The sequence below is a fragment of the Tripterygium wilfordii genome, chromosome 1 (genome assembly GCF_013401445.1).
Source record: "Tripterygium wilfordii isolate XIE 37 chromosome 1, ASM1340144v1, whole genome shotgun sequence".
NCBI lineage: Eukaryota > Viridiplantae > Streptophyta > Magnoliopsida > Celastrales > Celastraceae > Tripterygium > Tripterygium wilfordii.
Genome location: NC_052232.1, coordinates 7,303,408 through 7,325,349, shown reverse-complemented (window position 1 = coordinate 7,325,349; position 21,942 = coordinate 7,303,408). Strand labels below are relative to the sequence as shown.

The 21,942-nt window shown below is 35.3% G+C and overlaps 3 protein-coding genes across 15 annotated transcripts; 1 reads left to right on the top strand and 2 right to left on the bottom strand.

Annotated features, from left to right (window-relative positions):
• Positions 1-204: 204 nt before the first annotated feature.
• On the bottom strand, positions 205-12,887 carry LOC120001781 (replication protein A 70 kDa DNA-binding subunit-like). Of its 13 annotated transcripts, XM_038850250.1 has the most exons (14): positions 12,752-12,887; positions 12,501-12,642; positions 12,331-12,412; positions 11,029-11,128; positions 6,004-6,159; positions 5,596-5,869; positions 5,404-5,500; positions 4,881-5,011; positions 4,302-4,383; positions 4,075-4,204; positions 3,823-3,980; positions 3,461-3,719; positions 3,214-3,289; positions 2,677-3,092 (listed from the first exon to the last, which is right to left on the bottom strand). In XM_038850250.1, exons 5-12 carry the CDS (start codon positions 6,145-6,147, stop codon positions 3,638-3,640), a joined length of 1,098 nt encoding a protein of 365 aa, XP_038706178.1. In that variant the 5' UTR covers positions 6,148-6,159; positions 11,029-11,128; positions 12,331-12,412; positions 12,501-12,642; positions 12,752-12,887; the 3' UTR covers positions 2,677-3,092; positions 3,214-3,289; positions 3,461-3,637. The 13 variants fall into 13 exon arrangements, with proteins under 13 accessions (XP_038706254.1, XP_038706178.1, XP_038706190.1 ...); XM_038850326.1 differs by lacking the exons at positions 2,677-3,092; positions 3,214-3,289; positions 3,461-3,719 and adding exons at positions 205-496; positions 647-722; positions 851-1,657 and having other exon boundaries at positions 12,501-12,881; XM_038850262.1 differs by having other exon boundaries at positions 12,331-12,428; positions 12,464-12,881.
• LOC119996288 lies at positions 6,279-12,760 on the bottom strand. The gene is made up of 5 exons (XM_038842872.1): positions 12,752-12,760; positions 12,550-12,642; positions 12,360-12,412; positions 8,424-10,763; positions 6,279-8,325 (listed from the first exon to the last, which is right to left on the bottom strand). Exons 1-5 carry the CDS (start codon positions 12,758-12,760, stop codon positions 6,279-6,281), a joined length of 4,542 nt encoding a protein of 1,513 aa, XP_038698800.1.
• Positions 12,888-16,722: 3,835 nt separating the features above from the next.
• On the top strand, positions 16,723-21,147 carry LOC120004173 (alpha-soluble NSF attachment protein 2-like). The gene is made up of 9 exons (XM_038853449.1): positions 16,723-17,107; positions 17,744-17,793; positions 17,912-17,984; positions 18,471-18,550; positions 18,861-19,012; positions 19,504-19,663; positions 19,734-19,781; positions 19,938-20,018; positions 20,858-21,147. The coding sequence occupies exons 1-9, from the start codon at positions 16,963-16,965 to the stop codon at positions 20,936-20,938; spliced, it is 870 nt and encodes a 289-aa protein (XP_038709377.1). The 5' UTR covers positions 16,723-16,962; the 3' UTR covers positions 20,939-21,147.
• The last annotated feature ends 795 nt before the right edge of the window (positions 21,148-21,942 follow it).

Below are 21,942 nucleotides of genomic sequence, written 5' to 3'. Positions count from 1 at the left end.
TGAGTGTTTTTGAATTTTTTCTTGGAGTTAGTAGAATATTTGAAAGAAAGGTGCCAACAAAGAGGATCCCATTACTGTATCTAATATAAGTATTATGTTTTTTTGTTATAAAAAAGTTAGTCATTAGGTAGAAACCTTAGTATATGTACAATCATATGGATTCATCATAGTGACAAAGTTTAGTATATGTACAATCATAAGGATTCATAATAGTCTGCAAAAATTCTTCCCAAGCTTTGTCATCAATGGTGTTACCATTATCCTGTCAACGTTTTCTGTTAAGTAGCAAAATATTTTTCTTTTTTGCAGTCGTTGCAGACAATGAGACATGGGGAGGTTCGAAGGCAAAATGCATGGGGAGCTCTGAAGGCAAAATGCATATGTACTTTAGTTTCCATGGAGTGGAACATGTCATTTCTTGGTGGTTTGAGCAGCATACTCTGTATCTGGAATCATGTGTTTTTCGTTATGTAGTTCGTTCTGCAAATCTGATTCCCTGTGAAATAATGAATCAGAGAAATTGATTATGAGTTGCTAGACAATGGTAAGAAGTAATTAGAGAAACATGTTGTGATATAAAGAAGTATGCATAGTCTTATGTATGCAAGGATTTGAGGATCTCTGGTAATATAAGTTGCTTTCTAACCTTGTGGTTTTATGCTGCTGGTTGTTGCTGAGTAGGTGTTGTTCATTCTCTGCGATTCTTATCTCAGGATTGAGACCTGTAAAAGAGGCGAGGAATGTTCATCTATGGAAAGAAAGTATAGTCGGTAATAAAAGACGTGAATAAGAAGACGTGACTGAAAATTAGACAACATAAGAAGTAAATGATTTATCATGGTAGCAGAACCTTGGGTCATTGTCTCCAGCTTTGCTGCAATATAGTCAACAGCCATGGCAATATTGTTGACATCCTCAATGTAGGGTATGAAGACTTTCCCATTACGGTTGGTTGGAGTAATATTTTCAGGAGTTGCTGCATTTGTTTCGCCTATCGCAGAATCATCTTCAGCGTAGTTGTCCATATTGTATTTCAAATGTCTAATCATATCGAAGTTAAGTGTTCTCAGCTGTAGCCTGCACCAGTCCATGTGTTCGACATTACTCTTGATTTGATCTAGGTCTTCATTTTTGTGTAGAGTATCTTGAATTTGGAGCACTTGGTCTGCGACAGCAGTATTGGAGTATTTTTCCATCATTTGTTGTAGGTTGAGGTAGTTCTGGTAACCTCTTTCATATAGTGTCTTTAGTTGTGGGAAGTAGAACTTCTTGTTGTGTTCTCCATATGTTGCTGGAATAACTTTTACATGGAGTAGTATTGTATCTTTCATCAGTTTGTCAACGGCATGTGTGATCATTTGCTTGTTCACATCTTCATTCTGGTTGATCAGCTGGACATCATTATAGTCATCATTTGTTGCAAGTTTGAATTGAAGACTTCTTTTCAATTGTGCTCGTTGTTGGTTGAGGTCCTCTGATGCGTCGATTAAGATTGATAGCTGGTTTTCTTGTAGATCTGGTGGATCTGTGGCAGCTGCTTCTAACCATGTTGCCAACCAATCGATGCTGCTTATAGCTTGAGCATGTTTGGTTGGTGATAATTTATTCATGTCCAGCTTTCTTGTCAAAGTTTTTGTAAACATATTGCTGTGATTTCCTGCATAAATTTGAGGTAAGAAATTCAAAGATTAGGTTGTATTCATGGCTCTTAGACCCAATCTCCAGTGTAGATTCTATTGTGAAATTGAGCAATCAATTGTCACCGTAAAGCTTCATGCAAGCAAGTCTCATATTGTCTTTTGCATTAAATCAGAGTGTGTAAATTTAATTTTCAGAAGTAATTGATATGATTTTGAGATGTGCATATAGATACGTGGGGGAAAGAAGGATATGATATGAAAGAAGACAATTGCAAAGAATAAAAATGCTTGGAGGCTGTAAGCATGAACTTTGAAGTTGACTAATAATGAAAGGCGACAAACTGTTGAGGGAAAAATTTTATGAGATCAGTTCAGCACTGAGGAGGTGGTATTGATTGTCCATGTGAAAATGAAGTTAAGGAAGTGAATTGCAGAAGAATTTAAAGTATTGTACCTTTTTAGAATTTAAGTTGCAGCAGGATATCTTCAAGAGGTTCCTTAAATATTCGAGAATGCACAAAACCTCCTTTGTGAGCTGGTTGAGTTAGCAGCAGGTTCGTTTAGAATTTTGGGGTGGTGATTGCGTTGGTTATAGTTGTTGATTTTGATGACTGATATGTTTTGGATGCATTTGAATCAATACCTTACATTTGTAAGCTATATAGTGGTTTGATGATGCTTTATATTTTTTACTTTCTTTTCTTCTTGTCAGACATATTAAATTGATGTGTTGTTTGTGTTACTCGTGTAAAAAAGAGATTGGATTTTGTAGAAATGAGAGAATGGATTGAAGATGTTTTGTCATTGTCGATTCATGCACGGAAGTGGTAAGTACGGAAGGAATTAAACAAAAGTCTTTTTCTAGAGAGTGGAAAGATCGTGAAGCCTTGTTTTGAGATTTGAAGATGATGTCAAGATTGGTGTGCCAGAGATGATGTATGGGAAGTCATTTCAAGGGTAGGTAAGGTATTTGTGGTCAACCTTGTAACATTCTAGTATAAGTATTATGTTTTTTTACTTACAGGAAGATTAGTCATTCAGTACAAACTTTAGTATATGTACAATGATAAGGATTCATAATAGTCACGAAGTTTAGTATATGTACAATGATAAGGATTCATCATAGTCACAAAGTTTAGTATATGTACAATCATAAGGATTCATAATAGTCAGCAAAAATTCTTCCCAAGCTTTGTCATCGATGGTGTTACCATTAACCTGTCAATGTTTACTGTTCAGTGGCAAAATATTTATCCTTTTTGCAGCCGTTGCAGACATTGACACATGGGGAGGTTCAAAGGCAAAATGCATGGGGAGCTCTGAAGGCAAAATGCATATCTACTTTAGTTTCCATCGATTGGAACATGTCATTTGTTGGTATTTTGAGCAGCATACTCTGTCTCTGGAATGATGTGTATTTTTTTATGTAGTTGGTTCTGCATATCTGATTCCCTATGAAATAATGAATCAAAGAAATTGATTATGAGTGGTTGGACAATGATATAAAGAAGTATGCAGAGTCCTATGTATGCAATTATTTGAGGATCTCTGGTAATGTAAGTTGCTTTCTAACCTTGTTCTTTTATGTTGCTTCTTGTTGCTGAGTAGGTGATGTTCGTCCTCTACGATTCTTATCTCAGGATTATGACCTGTAAGAGAGGCGAGGAATGTTGATGTATGGAAAGAAAACGTAGTCGATAATGAGAAAGCGTTAATACAAAAACGTGGGTGAAAGTAGAGAAGGCTAAATAGAAGTCACAAACATTGTTGTACAATGAAGAAAATGTGGTGTAAAAGTGGTGTCATCTATGGTTTGTTACCTGGTGGTGTCTCTTTAATGACTTGTGAGATATTGAATGTTAGATCTGGCATAGTGATTTCTCGTTCATTAATTGAGACTGTGAATGTGTATTTTTGACCACAGATTTGCTCGATGATGGGTGGCACAACAATTCAGTTGGAAGAGGGAAGATTAGAGAGTTGAGTGGCTGGTACTTTCACCAACTTCTCCACATTTTTCCAAACATAAAGAAATGGGCTTCACCAGAATCATCAGCAGCTATGGCATCCAATTTATACCTTTCAAAGATTTGAGATTGTTTAATTAATATTTTTTTTTGTGTTTTTCTGAATGGAAAGAAGGGAGCGTTAGTAAGGTAATGGAAATTAGTTATGTTCTTACCATGGTATTGGAAGACTTTCTATTGGGCCACACTTCCTGCAAGAAAGGATGCCATCATAGTTTGTAACTCCTACTTTGCACTTTGAACATGCATTGTACCACCATCCTCTACTTGCGTCAATCTCTTTTATTGTTGCTTCACAGATAAACTTTTTCCCCTGCCATGATTAGAAAATAATAATAATTAGGACGACGAAATGTGTTATTGCTTTCTTGCATTTTTAGTTGTGGTGATGTTGGTTAATGATGTACCAGATCAGCAAATCGATCCAGACGAAGTAGCTCGTAGATAGTCTTTCTGGAACTTATTGCAGCATTGACATGACTTTGTTTATCTTCTGGAGATTGGGCCAATGTTGTAACCTCAAGTGGATAAGCAAGTCTACATAGAATTGAATGATTAATAGTAAGGGAGTAATGTATGATTATGTTTTTGAATATTAGCAATAGAGCAAAGGATTTTTTAGCAGATTTTTGACCTGCTGCGGAAAGCATGAACATCTTCGGTGTCTAGATTTAAATATATCCGTGTTGCTGATGTGCTTGATAGTGTGGTTTCTCCTACAATCATAGACCATGAGCATGTAATTAGCAATATACAATGTATAATTATAGTGCATATAAATTGCTCTTGAAGGTCCGAAATGTATGTGCGAGTCATTGAACAATATATATAGATATATACCCAGCTGGTTAGGCATATATATGCAATATATGATTTGTAGGATGTAGTACCTCTTCTTATTTGAGGTCTATATATAATGGCATTTTTTTGTTAGATTTAATGAAAAAGGTAATATGAAGCACCTAAATGGGTGTAGAATTCCATCTCATAGTTTTAATAACGTAAATATTGGGAATACTTAAGTATATTTTGTTCTCAGCCGTAAATTTTAAGGTTAAATATTAATTTTTAAGTAATTTGTGATTCTCCACAGAAGAGGTGTAATATTTTTTTTCTTAATTGACATTTCATTATGAGAAAGAAGAGAATAGTAGTTGTTCTGCTGATAAAAATGAAGCATTGAACATTAAGGAATAAGAGCTTGTTGAATTACCTTTAAATGCTCTTACAGTCATAGCTGTAAGGATTGCAATGAGAGGCTCTTTTCGTGCAAGGTCAATAACATTTTTTTCATCAAATCCCTCTGCATTTGTCCCCCAAAGTGTGACTGGAATGTCCTTCATGCTGTAGACATTAATAATTTTGTAAGTCGTGATATGTAAGTTTGGTGGTTGAATATTCGATATATGGCATAAATTTGATCACTTAAATGTTTCCCCAGGAAATATATGTATCTATTGATTGACATTTGATAGTAAAAATAGGACATACTATGATATTGTTGGGATGTAAACTACTTTGTCTTCTATGTGTGTGTGTGTTTATAGAAAGATATGATTGACTAATTAGGGAACTCAATTATAAGTGAATCTGATGCTATGTATGTGGCAGTTAATTTGTTGTTGTGTTTCTTTTGAATAATCATGACATGCATAATTCCATGTTTATTTATGTATGAAAAGAAAAAAAATGTATGTTAATTCCGTCAAGGTTTGAGTGATTTGATTGTTCCTCACCTCAAGGTTTGAATGATGAGATTTTTTTTCGCGACATTTCTCCCATTTACGTAGGCATAGCTGACTTTGGTGACTGATGTGAGATGACCAACTATATCTGCAGAGCTCAAAAAGATGATTAAGAGATTGGTAGGTATTTTTTTTATTCTTAGAAGGCATTAAGATAGAGAAGTTGTTGTGAACTTTTCATACCTGTGAGGTACATATCATTGTATAATCTTGATTCTAGTTCTTTGTCATCTATCAGAGAGAAGCTGTGATTTGGGATTTGCAGTTGATGATCCATTATCTCTTTTATTATGCTCCATGTCCCAAGACGAATCATAAGCTTGTGGTGGCATACACGAAAGTTCTTTTTCGCAGCTGTGACAATGAAGTTGGAAAATGTATAAATTTGTCCTTCTTTAATTAGTTCTTTCATTCGGGCCGCATCTTCCTTTCGAATTGATCCTTGAATGGCCATCGCCTGCTCCAATATTTACATAGTGTTAAATGAGCATTATATGGCTTACTTGAATGGCTACTGTGCGTTCAATATATATTTTGTTGGCAGTCTGATTATTTAAAAAGTTAGGGTAAGGATCAAAAATATTTTTATACCTGATTGTCAACCAACATAAAATCAACTGACATTAGTTGATCTTGCATTGTTGGATTTGTGGCATCCCATATCTTTGTCACATGACATGTAATCTTGTAGTTCCGTTGTCCAATCTGTAATTCTGCCAATGGAGTGGAGTCCATAGTGTCGAAAACCTGCATTGGTGAAAATAAGAAGCACAAACTGTAAGGTATATTGTTTTCATCATTCTGTATAGTAATATGTTATGTATTTTTTGGCATTGGGAAAAGAAGAGGAAATACCCTGCTGTTTGCTAAAGGTTATTAAAGATTTCATCATAGACAATATTTTTGGTATACAACATTGGTTCATCTGTTGTGTTCCTTATAAGAATTCTTAGGCCTTTATATGTTGTAACACGGGACAAAGCTACATATAATTGGCCATGAGCGAAAATTGGCTTCGGGAGATATAGCCCAACTTTGTCTAGTGTTTGCCCTTGACTTTTGTTTATGGTCATGGCATAACACAATCTAAGAGGGAACTGTCTTCTTTTCATGGTGAATGGCCATTTTGCTTCTGTAGCTGTCATTATTATCCTTGGAATGTATACCCTGTTGCCTATATGGGTACCTAAAATAATATTGGCTTCTACAACTCTTTCACCCAGTCTTGAGATTATTAGCCTTCTTCCATTGCATAATCCACTATTCTGATTGAGGTTTCTTAACAGCATCACGGGCGAATGTATTTTCAACTGAAGTTCATGATTTGGGACTCCATTGAATGTTAGAGAATTTAAGAATTCTGGTGGATAAAGAACATCCATATCATCTGATGCATTGTCATCATTAGAAATGTAATCATAGCTAAGATATATTCTTTGCTCAGTTGGTATCAATGACAATACATGACAATTTAACTCATCCACTGCTGCATTTGTGCCTGTTATAATAGCTCTTTGCTTTAAGTATGCTGGGTCAGAGTACATTGATGATAAGTTATCATAAACTTCAGATGTGATAGCCTCTATATCTCCCATTTCAGAATGTACTTGAAGATGATCTGGCACCTTAATCCACGTTGGATAATCTTCTTCCTCATCCATTTTGGTTGCTTCAATTTTGCCCTCTCCAACATCCAAGAGCCACTCAGAAAAGGAGGTCAATTGTAGTTTCTCTTCATTGCTTAAACCCTTTGCTGATAATCGCATATTTGTCTTCAAGTAAAAAAATTTACAGTGCTTCCATAGATTAGATCTAGCAATACATGCATTAACAGTGTCAAAGCTGGAACCTTTAGGAACCACTGGAAGGATTTGTCTAAAATCACCACCAAGCAAAACAACCTTTCCTCCAAAAGGTCGATATGTGCCATCTAATTCATCAATATCTAGAATGTCATTTAATGACCTATCGAGTGCTTCGAAGCAATTACGGTGTGCCATAGGTGCTTCATCCCATACTATGAGACTTGTTTTCTCCAAGAGATCAGCAAGTTGGGTCCCTTTTTTCATATGGCATGTTGAGTGGTCATGGATATTTATTGGTATTTTAAATCGTGAATGAGCTGTTCGACCTCCAGGTAGCAACAAAGAAGCTATTCCAGAAGATGCGACGGCAAGAACAATTCTTCCTGCTGAACGCAAACGACTAATAATAGCTTTGTACACAAAGGTTTTGCCAGTTCCTCCATGACCATAAAGGAAAAAGAGACCTCCTTTTTCAGCATATACTGCATTTAAAATTGCATCATATATGTTCCTTTGTTCGATGTTGAGCTGCTGCTCCATATTGTTAGCACAAAGGAGTAGTTCATTTATGTCATAAGTCAGCTCTTCTCTTAACATAGTGTTGCTGAGTTGCTGCACCAATGTATTCGTAGGTAGTGGTAGATTATAGTCACTAAGACAGGCTCCATTCTTTGATAATATAGCATCAATTTCAAGTAGTACTTGATCTCTGATGTGTGAAGGTGATATTGTTGAAGGACCCATGGCAAATCTATTCTGGAGCTTGTAAATGATGTCATCCTGGAAATTGTTGAGATGTGCATCGAATAGCCTTTTTGAATCAGCAACTTCACAAAACATAATTAATGTCACAAAAAGAGTCCTGAGTTCATGAGAAGTAGCCCAATTGGCAGCTTCGTGAAGGGCATCATGCCATTCTCGATCATTTCCAGTTAGTCCCATTGCATTGCATGCTTCCTTAAATGTGTTGTATGTTGTTTCATTCACAGTTCTTATATCACTAAAATTAGTTGCTCCTTTGACATAAGCAAGCAGCATCCGCAGATAATAAATTTCTCCCGCAGAAGGGTGAACGTAGGATATGCGGCCGATTGAATGTCCTCTTTGCCTGCGCAACCAGATTTTATTTTTTCATCCCACCTCCAAAATGAAGGGAATTCAGTGTATGTTAATTGACGGGCATCAGGAGAGATAGTGTTTGTGAACATCCACTCTGTCAACATCGTTTTCTCTAGACCAGGTTGATGGAGGACTTCAGTAATATTCATATCTCCCCGAAAGACAATGTTATTCATTTGAGGTAAGTGTATGGTGAGATTTTGCACAGCAGGATACTTACAATGTATCTCAAACTCAAATATCCTCCAAGCAGACTCATAGGCACATAGATACCTGCAGTCTATATATATCTTTATTTCATCAACTACCTCTGAATCAATTGGTGAAATAGCATCAGCATTTTCTTGGAGAAGAGCTCGTGTCCTATCTGGGCCTTTATTAATATATTTAAATAGATATTTTATGGATCTGGACTGGTTGCACCATTCCACATTGATATGGCCTTGATATTTCAGCAAAAGACCTTTGTTATAGGGGACAATAAACCTGTTGTCAAGTGGTACTCCTTGCTTCATTACAGTTTTACCGTCATTGCGTCTCCTATAAATTGCAAAACCATCTTCACCGACAATAGTCTCATTGCAATATCTTCTAGGGAAGTGCTTGGAGCATTTTCCATTCTTTATACATGGTGCCTTAGGATTTGCCAAACCGCAAGGGCCATGGAACATAAATCGTGACACAACATTGAACAAATCGGGTTCTTTTCTGCAATCGGGAATCTCCGCAGAAATGATTATGTTGATATCAGCAGATGCTGGGAATTTGTCATTTTGGTGCAACCATATGATGATGTGAACATGAGGTAGGCCTCTTTTCTGGAATTCAACTGTGTAAATGGCGCCAACAGCTTGTCCAAAGTAGTTACGTTGTTTGATATCCCTCATTAACTCTGCTAGCTTCATGTGAAAAACGCGAGATATAATATCAGGTCTATCCTCTGCTTTCTGACCTGGAATGAGATTGAGTGCTTGACGAATTTCAATCCATTGAACATTGCATGTAAAAGTGATAAAAAGATCGGGATTTCCTCGTGATCGGCAAATTGCCATAGCATCGTGATAGTGTTGGATCATATATCGTGGGCTGCCAGTGAAGCTTGAAGGTAAGATAATACGTTTGCCAATAGATTTAGCATTTATATCACCTCGGAGAAATGCATCTTGCATACCACTATAGATTTCAGATCTGAAATGCTCTTGTTGATATTTGAATCGAATGTATCGTAGTCTTTCATCTTCTATGCATGTAAATGCATCCACAATATATTGTTGAAACAATCTCCCTCCAAGAATAACTGACCCACGACCAACGTTTCGCTGCTGCAACATATAGGCATAATATTCACGTCTGGTAACGAATTTTCGTTTCAATTTAGCTGCTCCAGGGGTATTTTGATAAGGGATGTCAAGTGTATAACCATCTTCTCCATATGGAAAAAGAAGAGGATATTGCATCGCCATGAAGCACGGATGCAAATCATTAATACGCTTTAATGCTCCCGATTGGTGCTCCACAATTATATCACGTCCTTCTTCGCTATTGCCAAGCTCTCCAACAAATAAGCCAGCAACTTGAGGGCCAACTGGTGAGTTGTATTGCATTGTATCAGTGAGACGTTTCTCACAGAGCCTTAATGACAGAGAATGCATTTCACCATTTCTAAATCGATCCCTTGCCATGCGAAAGATTTTGACCAAGGCATTAACTCTATCAAACATATCTATAAGTTGGGACACAATAGCTTCATCGATATGAGGTTCTCTGCCATGGTCACCAATAGCAGCAACTCTATTTGCAACTTCATTGTCTGTGTCATAGATGTATAGTTGAGCAAATTGAGGCCTTTCACCAGCCAGAGGAAGTAATGATCCAATCATATGGTGATTTTGACCATTTAGCCTGAATATATAAGGGGCGTCACCATCATTGATAGATCTGTCAATCTTCCCACCAGTAGAAGTCAATCCAAAGATGGAATTATAGGCCCTTATTTGCTGTCGAAAAAGCTTAGAAGTCTCACTGCCATTATAATCTAATAGAGACTTCAATGGTTCGGGAGGTTCTCTGAGTTCTGGAAGCTTAATCCGACCTTGCCTACAACAAAGGGAGTATACCGGGAGTTGAGAGCCACCAGTTTTAAGGCGCTCTTCAAACCAGAAAATAGCCCCACAATATTGACATGCATAGTCTGGTCCACCGAACGTAAAAGGAATAGTGTCATCACTTCCAACTAAATCAGCTTCAGCAGAATTTGTGACAACATCAAATATTCCATGACGAACTGCTTGGCGCTTATTTGTAGATTGTGGAATAGAAGAAGAAGAGGCATTGAGAGAAGCATATATGTCACATGTGCTTCTTCTATTCCTCATAAGTTGCCTACGCAAATTTCTATTTTGTGTACTGCACTCCCCTTTTTCCATCCTAAAGACATTTAATTAAATAATAGTAATTAAAAGGTAAAACTAACTCCCACTTTAAACAACAGAACATAGCAGTACATTTATAAAAGTACTGAAAGAAAGTTTTGAAGAAAAAAAATAACGCCAGTGTCTACATTGAACCGTAAAAGAGAAAGTGACATACAAAATATTGATGTAGTATGTGGAAAGAATTAATAGAACTATAGACAAAGAAAGCAAAAGACTGGCCGAATGATTAAATAATGAGAATAAGTTAAAGCACATACCTAGTTTTGGGCAAAGAGTGATGAAGATAAGAGTGATGGAGATTGTCTAGCAGTGCAAAGCAGACACTTCGTACGTCTTATTGTGCAAACAATCTGCCCTCTAAGATCAATCAATGGATGAATTTCTTATTAGCGACCTTGGTAAATTTTTCTATGGGTTTTACAAAGCTGGAGTTGAAATAAAGCATGATTGGAGGAGACCAACCACAACAAAATTATTGATTGACAAAGCAGAGACATGAAGACAGAAAGTAGTTATTGAAGTATTGTCTAAAAACAGAGCTGCATGAAAAATGGAGCAAGAAAAATAAGTTTCAAAAAAACTCAAGATTATATTTTCTTTATTTCACTCTTCAGTATGAACACATTTTTCCCTCCTAAACAAATTTAGTGAAATGATATCATAAAGGCTAACGAAAGACACTGTCAATTTAACGAACTAAACATTGGTTTTCATTTATTCAAGCACACCAAAAATTCCAGAAGGAAAGGATTCTTTATTGCTAACAATTATCACTTTTTAATAATTATAGGGCTCACTCAAACAAAGCACGCCATCATATACATATACATACGCATAAATATATACTCATAGGATAGCAAAACAAATTTAAGAGCAAATCCAAGCATCAGATATAAAGTATGATGGAAACAGTCTACTAAAAAGTTGGGATTGTCCTCCCTTTTTTTGGGTGAAAAATAAAATCCCCCATTGTTTCTTAAACAGATCAACTTTCAGGCTGCAAGAGAATAAGCATCACTATCTATCTTGTTCAAACTCTTCAACAGAAATTCTCCTTGTGAAAATACTACAACCCATCCCTTCTTTCTCCCTCTATTCAAGTCTGGTGCTTAATTTACCAAGGTATCTAATACGAAATTCATCCATTCATTGATGTCAGAGTCTATTGGTTTATTTCAACTCCAGCTTCATAAAAACCATAAACAAATTAACGAAAATGTCTCATATGAAATTCACCCATTGATTGATGTTAGAGAGACCATTGTTTGCACACTAAGACCTACGAAAGCTCTGGTTTCCGCTCCTCGACAATCTCCATCACTCTATCTTCATCGGTGTTCCTCGGAAACTGGGTATGCGTGCTTCTCCACCTTATGGTTTTTGAGACGAAATGACGAAAATAGCATACAATAGCAAAGGCACACATAAAATCCAAGCAATTCACGAATAGAAGCAATTGATAACAACAAATCAAATGAAACAAACAACGAACACAACAAAGAAGAACAAAAGAATCGACGAAAAAAAAAATACGAAAACAAAAAAAAAATCAGACTCACCTTAACAACGGAAGACGCCGATAAACTACCTCTGTGAAACTAACGCAGCAATGCACACCCACGCAACTTGATCCTCACACCACTGCAAAAGAGAAAAACTAAAAAATCACACCATAAACACTTTACTCATCACCTGCAAAGAAGATGAAAAAGAGCCAAGGAGCACCAACAAACAACTCAAGAATCCGACGATGATAAACAACTTCCACCGCCGTGCACCTGTGCTGATGCTGCAAACACCAAAACCCAGAGGGAGAGAACAACACAAATGACTCCACTGCGAACACCCAGGTGCATGAACCGCAGGCCACACTGCCAAAGTGAAAAAGTCGACAGAGAAAATAAACAAACAGATTCTCACAAAATACGACAACAGAAGGCCACATGCGGACAAAATGAAACATGACCATCAACTACCAACCACAGCCATCAGATGAAATTGGAACAAACACATCCAACGGACAACTGAGTCCAACGAAAGCCCCAACCGCGCAACTACGCAAAACACCTCCGGACTCGCCACAAAATTCAAGGAAAACTTCGGCTTTTAGAGTATATAATAATAATAATAATAGATAATAGATAATAGATAATAGATAGATAATAGATAATAGATAGATATATGTATATATATATACATATATATAATATATAATATATACGTGTATATATATACATATATATAATATATAATATATATGTGTATATACAACTTATGGGCTTTTAGAATTTTTTATTTAAGGGGGTAATAGGTTGGAGTAAAACTTCTCATTACTTTTTATTACCCAGGTCCCCCACTAGTAAACTTTATGTGTAAAAAATAAGCTCAATTACTAAAATTTATTACAGGGATAAAAGTTATACTGACATAACAAACACAAGTAAACTTAAAATTTAATTACCCTTGTAACTATTACACCTCATTACCCTCGTACCAAACGCACCAGAAGTGTGAGATGTGAAGTAGGTTCTATATATGTGTTTTTAATCAATTTTTAGTTTGATAACACATAGATTTAGGGGACTTTTAGTAATAATATTTTGGGTTTCTAATATTGTCCTTAAATTAATTACATTATTAGAGTATCCACATGACTCTCGTAAACTCATCATATCTGCCATTTTAAAGGATCAAAATCAAAAAAAAGTTGAAAATTTTGTTCCCAACGGTTCTTGTAAAATACAGGAACTAATTAGCTTTTTTGATATAGAAAATATTGGAATGGGCCCACATATGACAACTACAATCATGAATTACTTTTTTTTTTTTCTTTCTTTATTTGTGCTCTCTTTACTCGTGAGAATTACATACAATTTTACTTCTTTATTTTTCTTATTTTTCTTTTTATTTAGTTTGTGCTCAAAAACGTCATGAAATATTTTTTCCGTTTCTTTATTTCTATTATCCCTTGTTATTGTTATTTCTTTACTTTCCATAATTTTCTTTTATTTAGTTTCAGATTATTACTGAATATTTAATAGCCAAAAATTATTGATAGTTAAAATAACAACATAAACTATATTTTTATTGAATAAACTTAAAACTACATTAAAATTACATAAGAAGATAATTAAAAAGTAAAAATATTGATCTATGAAATCCATAAGTTCATATGCATGTTCTTCTGGCACTTCTATTGATGAAGGACTTTCATCGATTTTATCATATATGAAAGACATATTTGATTGAAGGTGTAATGTCGCTCGTCTTTAATGATCATGTTTTGTACTATGACACATGTGAGCATAATCTCTTTAAGTGTTTTAGTCTCAAAATAACAAGCAGATCCATATACAATTGCGAATTGAGATTGTAGCACTCCAAATGCACGTTCCACATCTTTTTTGGCACCTTCTTGACACCTTACAAAATATTTGGTCTTCATAGTTTGTGACAGGGGGATTGATTACACGAAAGTAGCCCATGAAGGATAAATAACATCGATTAGGTAGTATCCCATTGTATAGTTATGACCATTGATTAAATAACTAACTACAGGGGCAAGCCCTTGAGTTAGTTCAGAAAAAATATATTTGTCAAAAAATATCTTTATTTTATATATTATTTTATCTTAAAAATGATATTGTCAAAAATATATTTGTTACTGTAAAATGTAATCGATAAAAATTAAACATAAAAGATTTTAAAAGTGATTGGAGAAATGAATATTTTAAGTTATAGAAGATTGTTTAGAGAAGCTGTTGTGTAGTGTAGTATTGTTGTATTGTGCTGTTGTGGATGCTCTCAATGGTGTTATTTTGTCTGGACCAACAAATATTTATAGGGTTTTGTGCTTTGCTGATGTGGTTGTATTGAAAGATTGTGTTTTGGTGTAGTTTTATTGTGGACAACATGGAGGGTATGGGAATTTGTTGGCCTCCATGTTTGGTGGGAAGGAAAAATGTATAGGAATTTGTGTTTTGCTGATGTGGTTATATTGGGAAATGTGTTTTGTTGATGTGGTTATATTGGGAGATGTGTTTTGTTGATGTGGTTGTATTGAGAGACGTGTTTGGTTTGACTTTTTATATAATTGAAGTAGGACCCTGTATTGATTTTTACTGGCCAACAAATGGTGGTCATTGCAATTGCTCTTAATTCACTTGCATGTGGAAATAGTTAGCATTACGTGGAGTATTGAGTACATAAATTGGAAATGCATTATGAATTCTGACATACACATCACTAGCACATTAGTGAAGTGAGTGTTGAAAATCTAAGCCCAAATATATTTTCATTTTGGGATACGGGTTCACATGAATTTGAGTTATTTACGAAAAATATCAGCTAGTAGAAATCATATTTTGTCGTGATTTGGTTGGGTTGAAATGTTATGCAACATTATCAAAATTCGATGAAATTTGATTGATTGATCGAAGCGAAACAACGCTCTGAGTAGAACCAGTGGCCTACCACCTTAGTTTCGTAAAGTTTCATCGTTTAAGGTCTCTAAATTCTAATGGGTCATTTTCTGTTTTAGGGGTATTTTCATAATTTTACATTTTACGTTTTACTTCATATTAGGGTTGTAATCGGTCCTAGTGATAATTATATTTTATTTTTATGAAATATATCAAAATCCTAGAGAGATTTTTCTCAATTTCTAGTGGATTCCAATGTTTGTCATTTTAATCAAACGATGGTGTGATTCTTTGTTGTTCTGTCTACGTCAGTATATAAATTGGATATGCATTATGAATTTTGATACGCACATCACTAGCACATTAGAAGTGGTGCTGGAAATCTAAATCCAAACATCTCGAAGATACTATCCGCTCCGGACTACGTATTCACATAAATTTATTTTTCATAGAGCGTCGTGACATGTGTGAGAACTAAGAAGGGTTAAGATTTATTTATATATCGTTGTTTTGGGTTATGTCAATCCAAATCAGACGTGAGATATGGTGTTGACAGTGGGTTAGCAGACTTGGTGGCCGGAGAAAATTAAACTGAAAAAATTAAAATATGCAAAGGTAATTATTATTTTGAGTTGAAACCTTCCAGAGGATGCTAACGTGCTTGTTTTGTTTTTATTTGTTTCTCCCTAATCCTTTGGATAAAAGAATCAATCTCTGAGTTGGCCAGATATGCATTGCCACGCACCATTTAATTCGTGATCGTCGTGAACAATAAAGAAATTAAAATGGGCCACAAAAGATTTATTGGGATAGCCCACTGCCTTCAACACCTTCATCTTCCAAAGATTTTGGGATTGGAAGATAAGAGTGAAGCAACCAAGGCTTCGTTTGCTATCTTATTTGCTATCAAAACAAGTTAATTTATAAATTGTGATGTGTTTGATGAAGTTCATAGCTGACGTTAGTTTATAAGCTGTGAAAAATCTATTTAATTGTAGTATAAAAGAGAGAATAAAACTAGAAAAAAAAAATGAGAAAAGTATAAATCATTGTAGTTTGTTATTTTATCATAAATTTTTTATTTTTATTATAATGTTTTTTGTTAAATTTAATTTTAAGTTTCAATTTATAAATTACAAGATATTTTTATATAAATAAAATTAAAAATAATATTTAAAAAATTTATAATATTATATATACATTATATCTTAATGAAAGAAAAGAAGAAATGAAAAAAGAAACAAACAAATCTTTAAAATAAATTTTAATTTATAGCGAATTGTTTTTGGATTTAAAAGTTAAGTTATTATAAACCAGTTTATATAGAGTGTTTAATACAATTTATTAGCTACAAATCGGACTTGCTTTCTTCCTTCGTCATCCTCTTGTTTGTAGCTTTGGATTTTCGGAACTCAAAACGTTTGGGCTAGACTTTCAGTTTCTGGGCCAGACTAACTAATCTCAAGGTTTTCATGTGGGCCAAAGCCCAAGTCTAGAGGCGTGCCACATTTGAAGTGGAAATTCTGTTGTCCGCACCAGTGTATGCGGCCTTACCAGCGATTTCTCTCTGCCTCTCTGGTATTTCGGCGTTTGAAGTCGTGTTGGATAGAGTCCGGAGCAGCAAGTTCTTTTTCTTCCTTTTAGTCTTTTAGATATATCCGTTCATACATCCTCGATCCTTCAGACTGGCGCAATCTCCATGCGTGCATTCTTTCTACGGTCTCCGTTTCAACGCTGAGAATCCTTTGAAGCTGAACAAGGAATAGAGAAATGGGGGATCAGATGGCAAAAGCTGAAGAATATGAGAAGAAAGCGGAGAAGAAGATCGGCAGTTGGGGACTCTTTGGGTCTAAACACGAGGACGCTGCAGAACTTTTCGATAAGGCTGCCAATTCGTACAAGCTTGCCAAATCATGTAATTTCCTTTTTTGTTGTTTACTTTTCTTCAACGGAGAATTTCTTTAATTGGGCGACGAATTTGTAGATGTAGGATTAAATCATGAAGTTTTTGGATTTTTTTTCTGAATGATTGCTTCCTTCAGATTTCTTGACGATCAGATGGTACATTTTTGTTCACTCCGTGGTTGCTATTGGAAGTGAGGCTGTCGTGCATTTTGATTTTGATTTTGTTTCAGGGTTTTTGGTGATGGAGAGATTCCTGGATAGGTATTAGAATTTTGAGTTTCTTCAATGATCCGTTTGCCAGTGTAAACAATTATGGAGCAGTGGAGAGATGAAAGTATTTCTTTTTGCTATGAGAAAATAAACCTTATACTTTTCTATGTGGGTTCATTTATAAAATGAAATTGGTGTATCCGAGTTCATCAACAATGCACAGACTATTGGGGCTTCTGCATTTTGATTTTTTGAACTTTTTTTTTTCTTTAATAACTTATTGCTTCGATTGTATTATGAGTTTTTTTGCGGGGATGCTACTTTTTTATGTGGTTCTGAGGAAGAATCTTGTTTATAGTTATAATTTTTTTTAAAGCATCAAAACTGGATTTTACCATTTTATGGTTCTCTAAGCTCTGAAAGCATGACTTGGCAGGGGACAAAGCTGGGGCAAATTATGTCAAGTTGGCAAACTGTCACTTAAAGGTGAGTGTTCTGTGGTCTACATTCAGCATCATCTTTTTTACTCTTCATCCTCTCGTTAGTCGTTACTTGACTTGATTATTGCTTACACCCATTTTACTATGTTGTCATACGCTTGTAGGTGGATAGTAAACATGAAGCTGCCCAAGCTTATGTTGATGCTTCTCATTGCTATAAGAAAACGTCCACAAATGGTAGGAATTATGTTAATTGGTATTCATGATCTTGTAGCTTAAGAACATCAATTTATGATTTTTATTTAGGCTCTGTGGTATCTCATTTTTGGCTGGGTGTAAAAAAACTCCTAGGACTTGAAATTTTGAGCTGACCGTTGCTTTGAACTGCTGTGGGAATGAGAGAACCCTATTGGCCATATAGGAGCTAGTTCTTTTATTTGTAATCTAATTATCAATTTGTTGTTTACACACCCTCTGATTAGATGCTGTTCTAAAGCTAGCTCTGTCACTCGACATTATAAGCATTGAACTCATGCTTGCATATTAGCATACTATCTTATTTATGTATGCACATGCCACTAATTTTAAAAATTGTATTGCTTTGGAAATGGTACATTGACTTCCAATTGGGATCATGTACTGCCTATTCTCTCTGGCTCTCTTTTTCTTCCAAGCCTAAGTCCTCTAGAACTTAAACTTACTTAAAATGTCTTTCATTTGTAGAGGCAATATCTTGCTTAGAGCATGCTGTAAATTTGTTTTGTGATATTGGAAGGCTCAGTATGGCTGCACGATATTTTAAGGTACTGTTTTTATGTTTTCTTACGTTGATGATTAATTTCCTTTTCAAGATGGTCTTTTGTATCTATTGCTTAGCTACATGTGATGTAATTCTAATTTTCCTTTCTTGGTCATGTTATTATGCTCCTCTTTCCAGTCCAAACTTCTATTATTGTTTGCTATTATTTTATTTCCCAGAGAAAATTGATGTATTTGGTCACCTCTATGGTGCATGATGTTTTTCTTGCACAACTAGGGGACATAATAATGGGGAAAGAAAAAAAACCCCACTAAAGACATCTATTGTCTTGGAATTAATTTTTCTATGCACAGGAAATTGCTGAATTCTATGAGTCGGAGCAAAATATTGAGCAAGCTATTGTTTACTTTGAAAGGGCAGCTGATATGTTTCAGAGTGAGGAAGTATCAACTTCTGCCAACCAGTGTAAGCTGAAAGTTGCTCAGTTCTCGGCTCAACTTGAACAGTAAGGCTTACCATCTTCATTTAATTATTTTAATTCCAAATTCTAAGTTTGGTGCATTGAATTCTACTAGTGTGTTTCATTCATCTCTGTTTTTTTACTCCATTAATATTGATATTTGATAGTGGTGGGGTGTTTGATATGCCATCCATGGACTATGGCACCTTGTGCATGGCGGTCATGCTTCCTCTGTGGGAGGGAGCATATTTGCTTGTCCAATCTCCTTGAACATTGAAAAATTCTGAACCTCTATGGAGCATTAAAAAAAAAGCATATAAAATATCTTGAGTTTTAGAGTTTACGTTGTTTTTGGGAAGTTCCAGTACAAAACTGGTCTCTTGGAAGTTTTCAACTTTCACAATTTACTATGATGTTCCGCAAAATACATGGGTGGTCCAAATATTTCATTGATTGCAAAACCATTGAATTCTTTGATGATAAAGAATTGCAAAGTTCACAAGAGATCTGAACAATTTTGCTCCAAAATTTTATAGGTATCAGAGGTCAATAGAGATTTATGAAGAAATAGCAAAGCAGTCCCTCAACATTAACTTGCTGAAGTATGGAGTTAAAGGGCATCTTCTTAATGCTGGCATATGCCATCTCTGTAAAGGCGATGTTGTTGCAATCACCAACGCACTAGAGCGTTACGAGGTCTAAGTTTGGCTCCTGTTCCACATCATAATTTTGATTTGCTAATGCTAATATGAATTTTCTTTCTCAGGAGTTGGATCCCACATTCTCTGGAACACGTGAATACAAATTATTAGCGGTAGGTTCTTTATATAAAACAAATAAACTCAATTGTACATGCTTATGTTCTTTTCATCATCATATTGCCCAACATGACCTCATCTTTCCTTTGCTATTTATCTGTGATAATACGAAGTCAATACTCAATACATAAGGTTATTTTTTACTGTGCCAGGGCATAGCTGCTGCAATTGATGAGGAGGATGTTGCTAAGTTTACAGATGTCATCAAGGAATTCGATAGCATGACTCCTCTGGTAAATTCTCTTTGCCTTCAAAATTATGATTACATTATGAACCATAAAAGTTTTGATAATTGATAGCATTTCATTTATTGCACTCCACCAATTGTTCTGGGTCATAGTTTCCAGTGCTTGTTAAATTTCTAGAAACGGTCTATAACCATAGCCTCGTGGTTATATATCTAGAGAGTGGAGATTTTTACTTCTTCCACTGCTTCTGGTGATATGCAAGGAAATAATTCATCTTCAAGCACAGCAATGGTGATGGGAAGTTTTTGCTTCCTGGAAAATGCTTTGGATACGTCTGTGAATTGGATGTGGTTTGCCTCATAAGATGTATGGATTGAATGATGACCTGTTGGCCAAAGGGACTGACTACTGACGAGTGAAATACGGGGATGAACGTCTTCTAGTTTGAATAGAATGAATACTTGGGGTAGATTCTTTTTTTTGTAGTTAAAAGATTTCCATTGCAATTTTCACTCACATCTCTCTCTCTTTCATACACACACGCACACCCCCAATTATATAAATACAAATGAAAACCTGCAGATGGGCACAGTTGTACAGTTACCATTTTGTTCCAACACTGGTAAGTAATCAAAAGAGAAGAAAAGAAAAAGAATAAAGCAATTTCAGGCTGTAGAATTCTTGCCTTCAATATTTTAGCAACTAAAGCTTAATGCCAAGTACATGGATTTAGTTCAATACCTATTTAATTTTCCTTTTCCCCCCGTTTCGCCTTTTGTTTTCCACTATATAAAAGAAGTATCTGTTTTCTGATTGCCATCTGCCTTTTGGATTCCCTCTCACTCTACAATTCATACACGTTAATACCATTTGTCAATATCCAGGATGCCTGGAAGACAACCCTTCTGTTGAGGGTAAAAGAAAAGCTGAAAGCCAAGGAATTGGAGGAGGATGATCTTACCTGAACTCAAACTTCTTCCTGTTTTGTTTTTCCGCCATTGTATGATGTGTTTGTGTAGGGAGACATCTAGATTTGTATTGTATCGTTGTGTGCTTGCAGTTTGGCTTTTAATCGGAGTGATTATATTCAGAATTGGGATTCAAATTTGTGTGATTGATGGTTTCATAATGGAACTGAATAATAACGAAGCGGGGACTAGATGATTGAGTTGAATAGCTGGATACAGGTCTCACCAGATGCGGCATCTCAACTTTTGGTGTCTCAAAGTCATCCCAACTTGATGCGGCATGCAATTAGTGCGTTTATGTGGGTCCTCTTGCATTTAAAGCAAACTATTCATTGTATACCGAAGCAAACTATTCATTGTATACCGCATCAAGTTTGGATTATTTTGGGACACCAAAAAGTTAGGATACTTATCATTTTCCATACAAGACAGCCTCGTTTGTACTGTGTTTTGTTTTCTTTTTGCTTGGCAATTGATGTGCAAATCAAAAGTATGTGTAGAAATATCTTCTCTTTTTTTTCCAACTTTATCCCTTTCAGAATATATTCTTTTTCAACTACCTGTATCATTATTCATTAGGTTGAAGCAATCATGTCTTGATCTCCAAAGGGTCATTACTTACTGTCAAGTCTAAACATTGAACATACATGAACATGACATCAATGCTTATAGATTTTTGTGTGTTATGTTTTCATAAATATAAATGGAGTTTAATTGACTAAAGACAATTCAAGATTAATTGGATATGGTGAAGATGACGATAAACCGTCATAAATAAGCACATCAAGATGGTCATTATATTGTATCCATACCGTTTGGCGGTACCGCCTTGGTTAGAAAAAACTCTCAAAAGGAAGCTTTTTCTGAGGACGGTGGGAAGTTTTTTTATTTTTTTGTTTTTTTTTAATGTGAGACCCATGTGGATCTCACATGTTTAAATCCAAACTTTTTTATTTTTTTTATTTAAAAACTATGGGGCCCACCTGCTTTAAATATTTAAA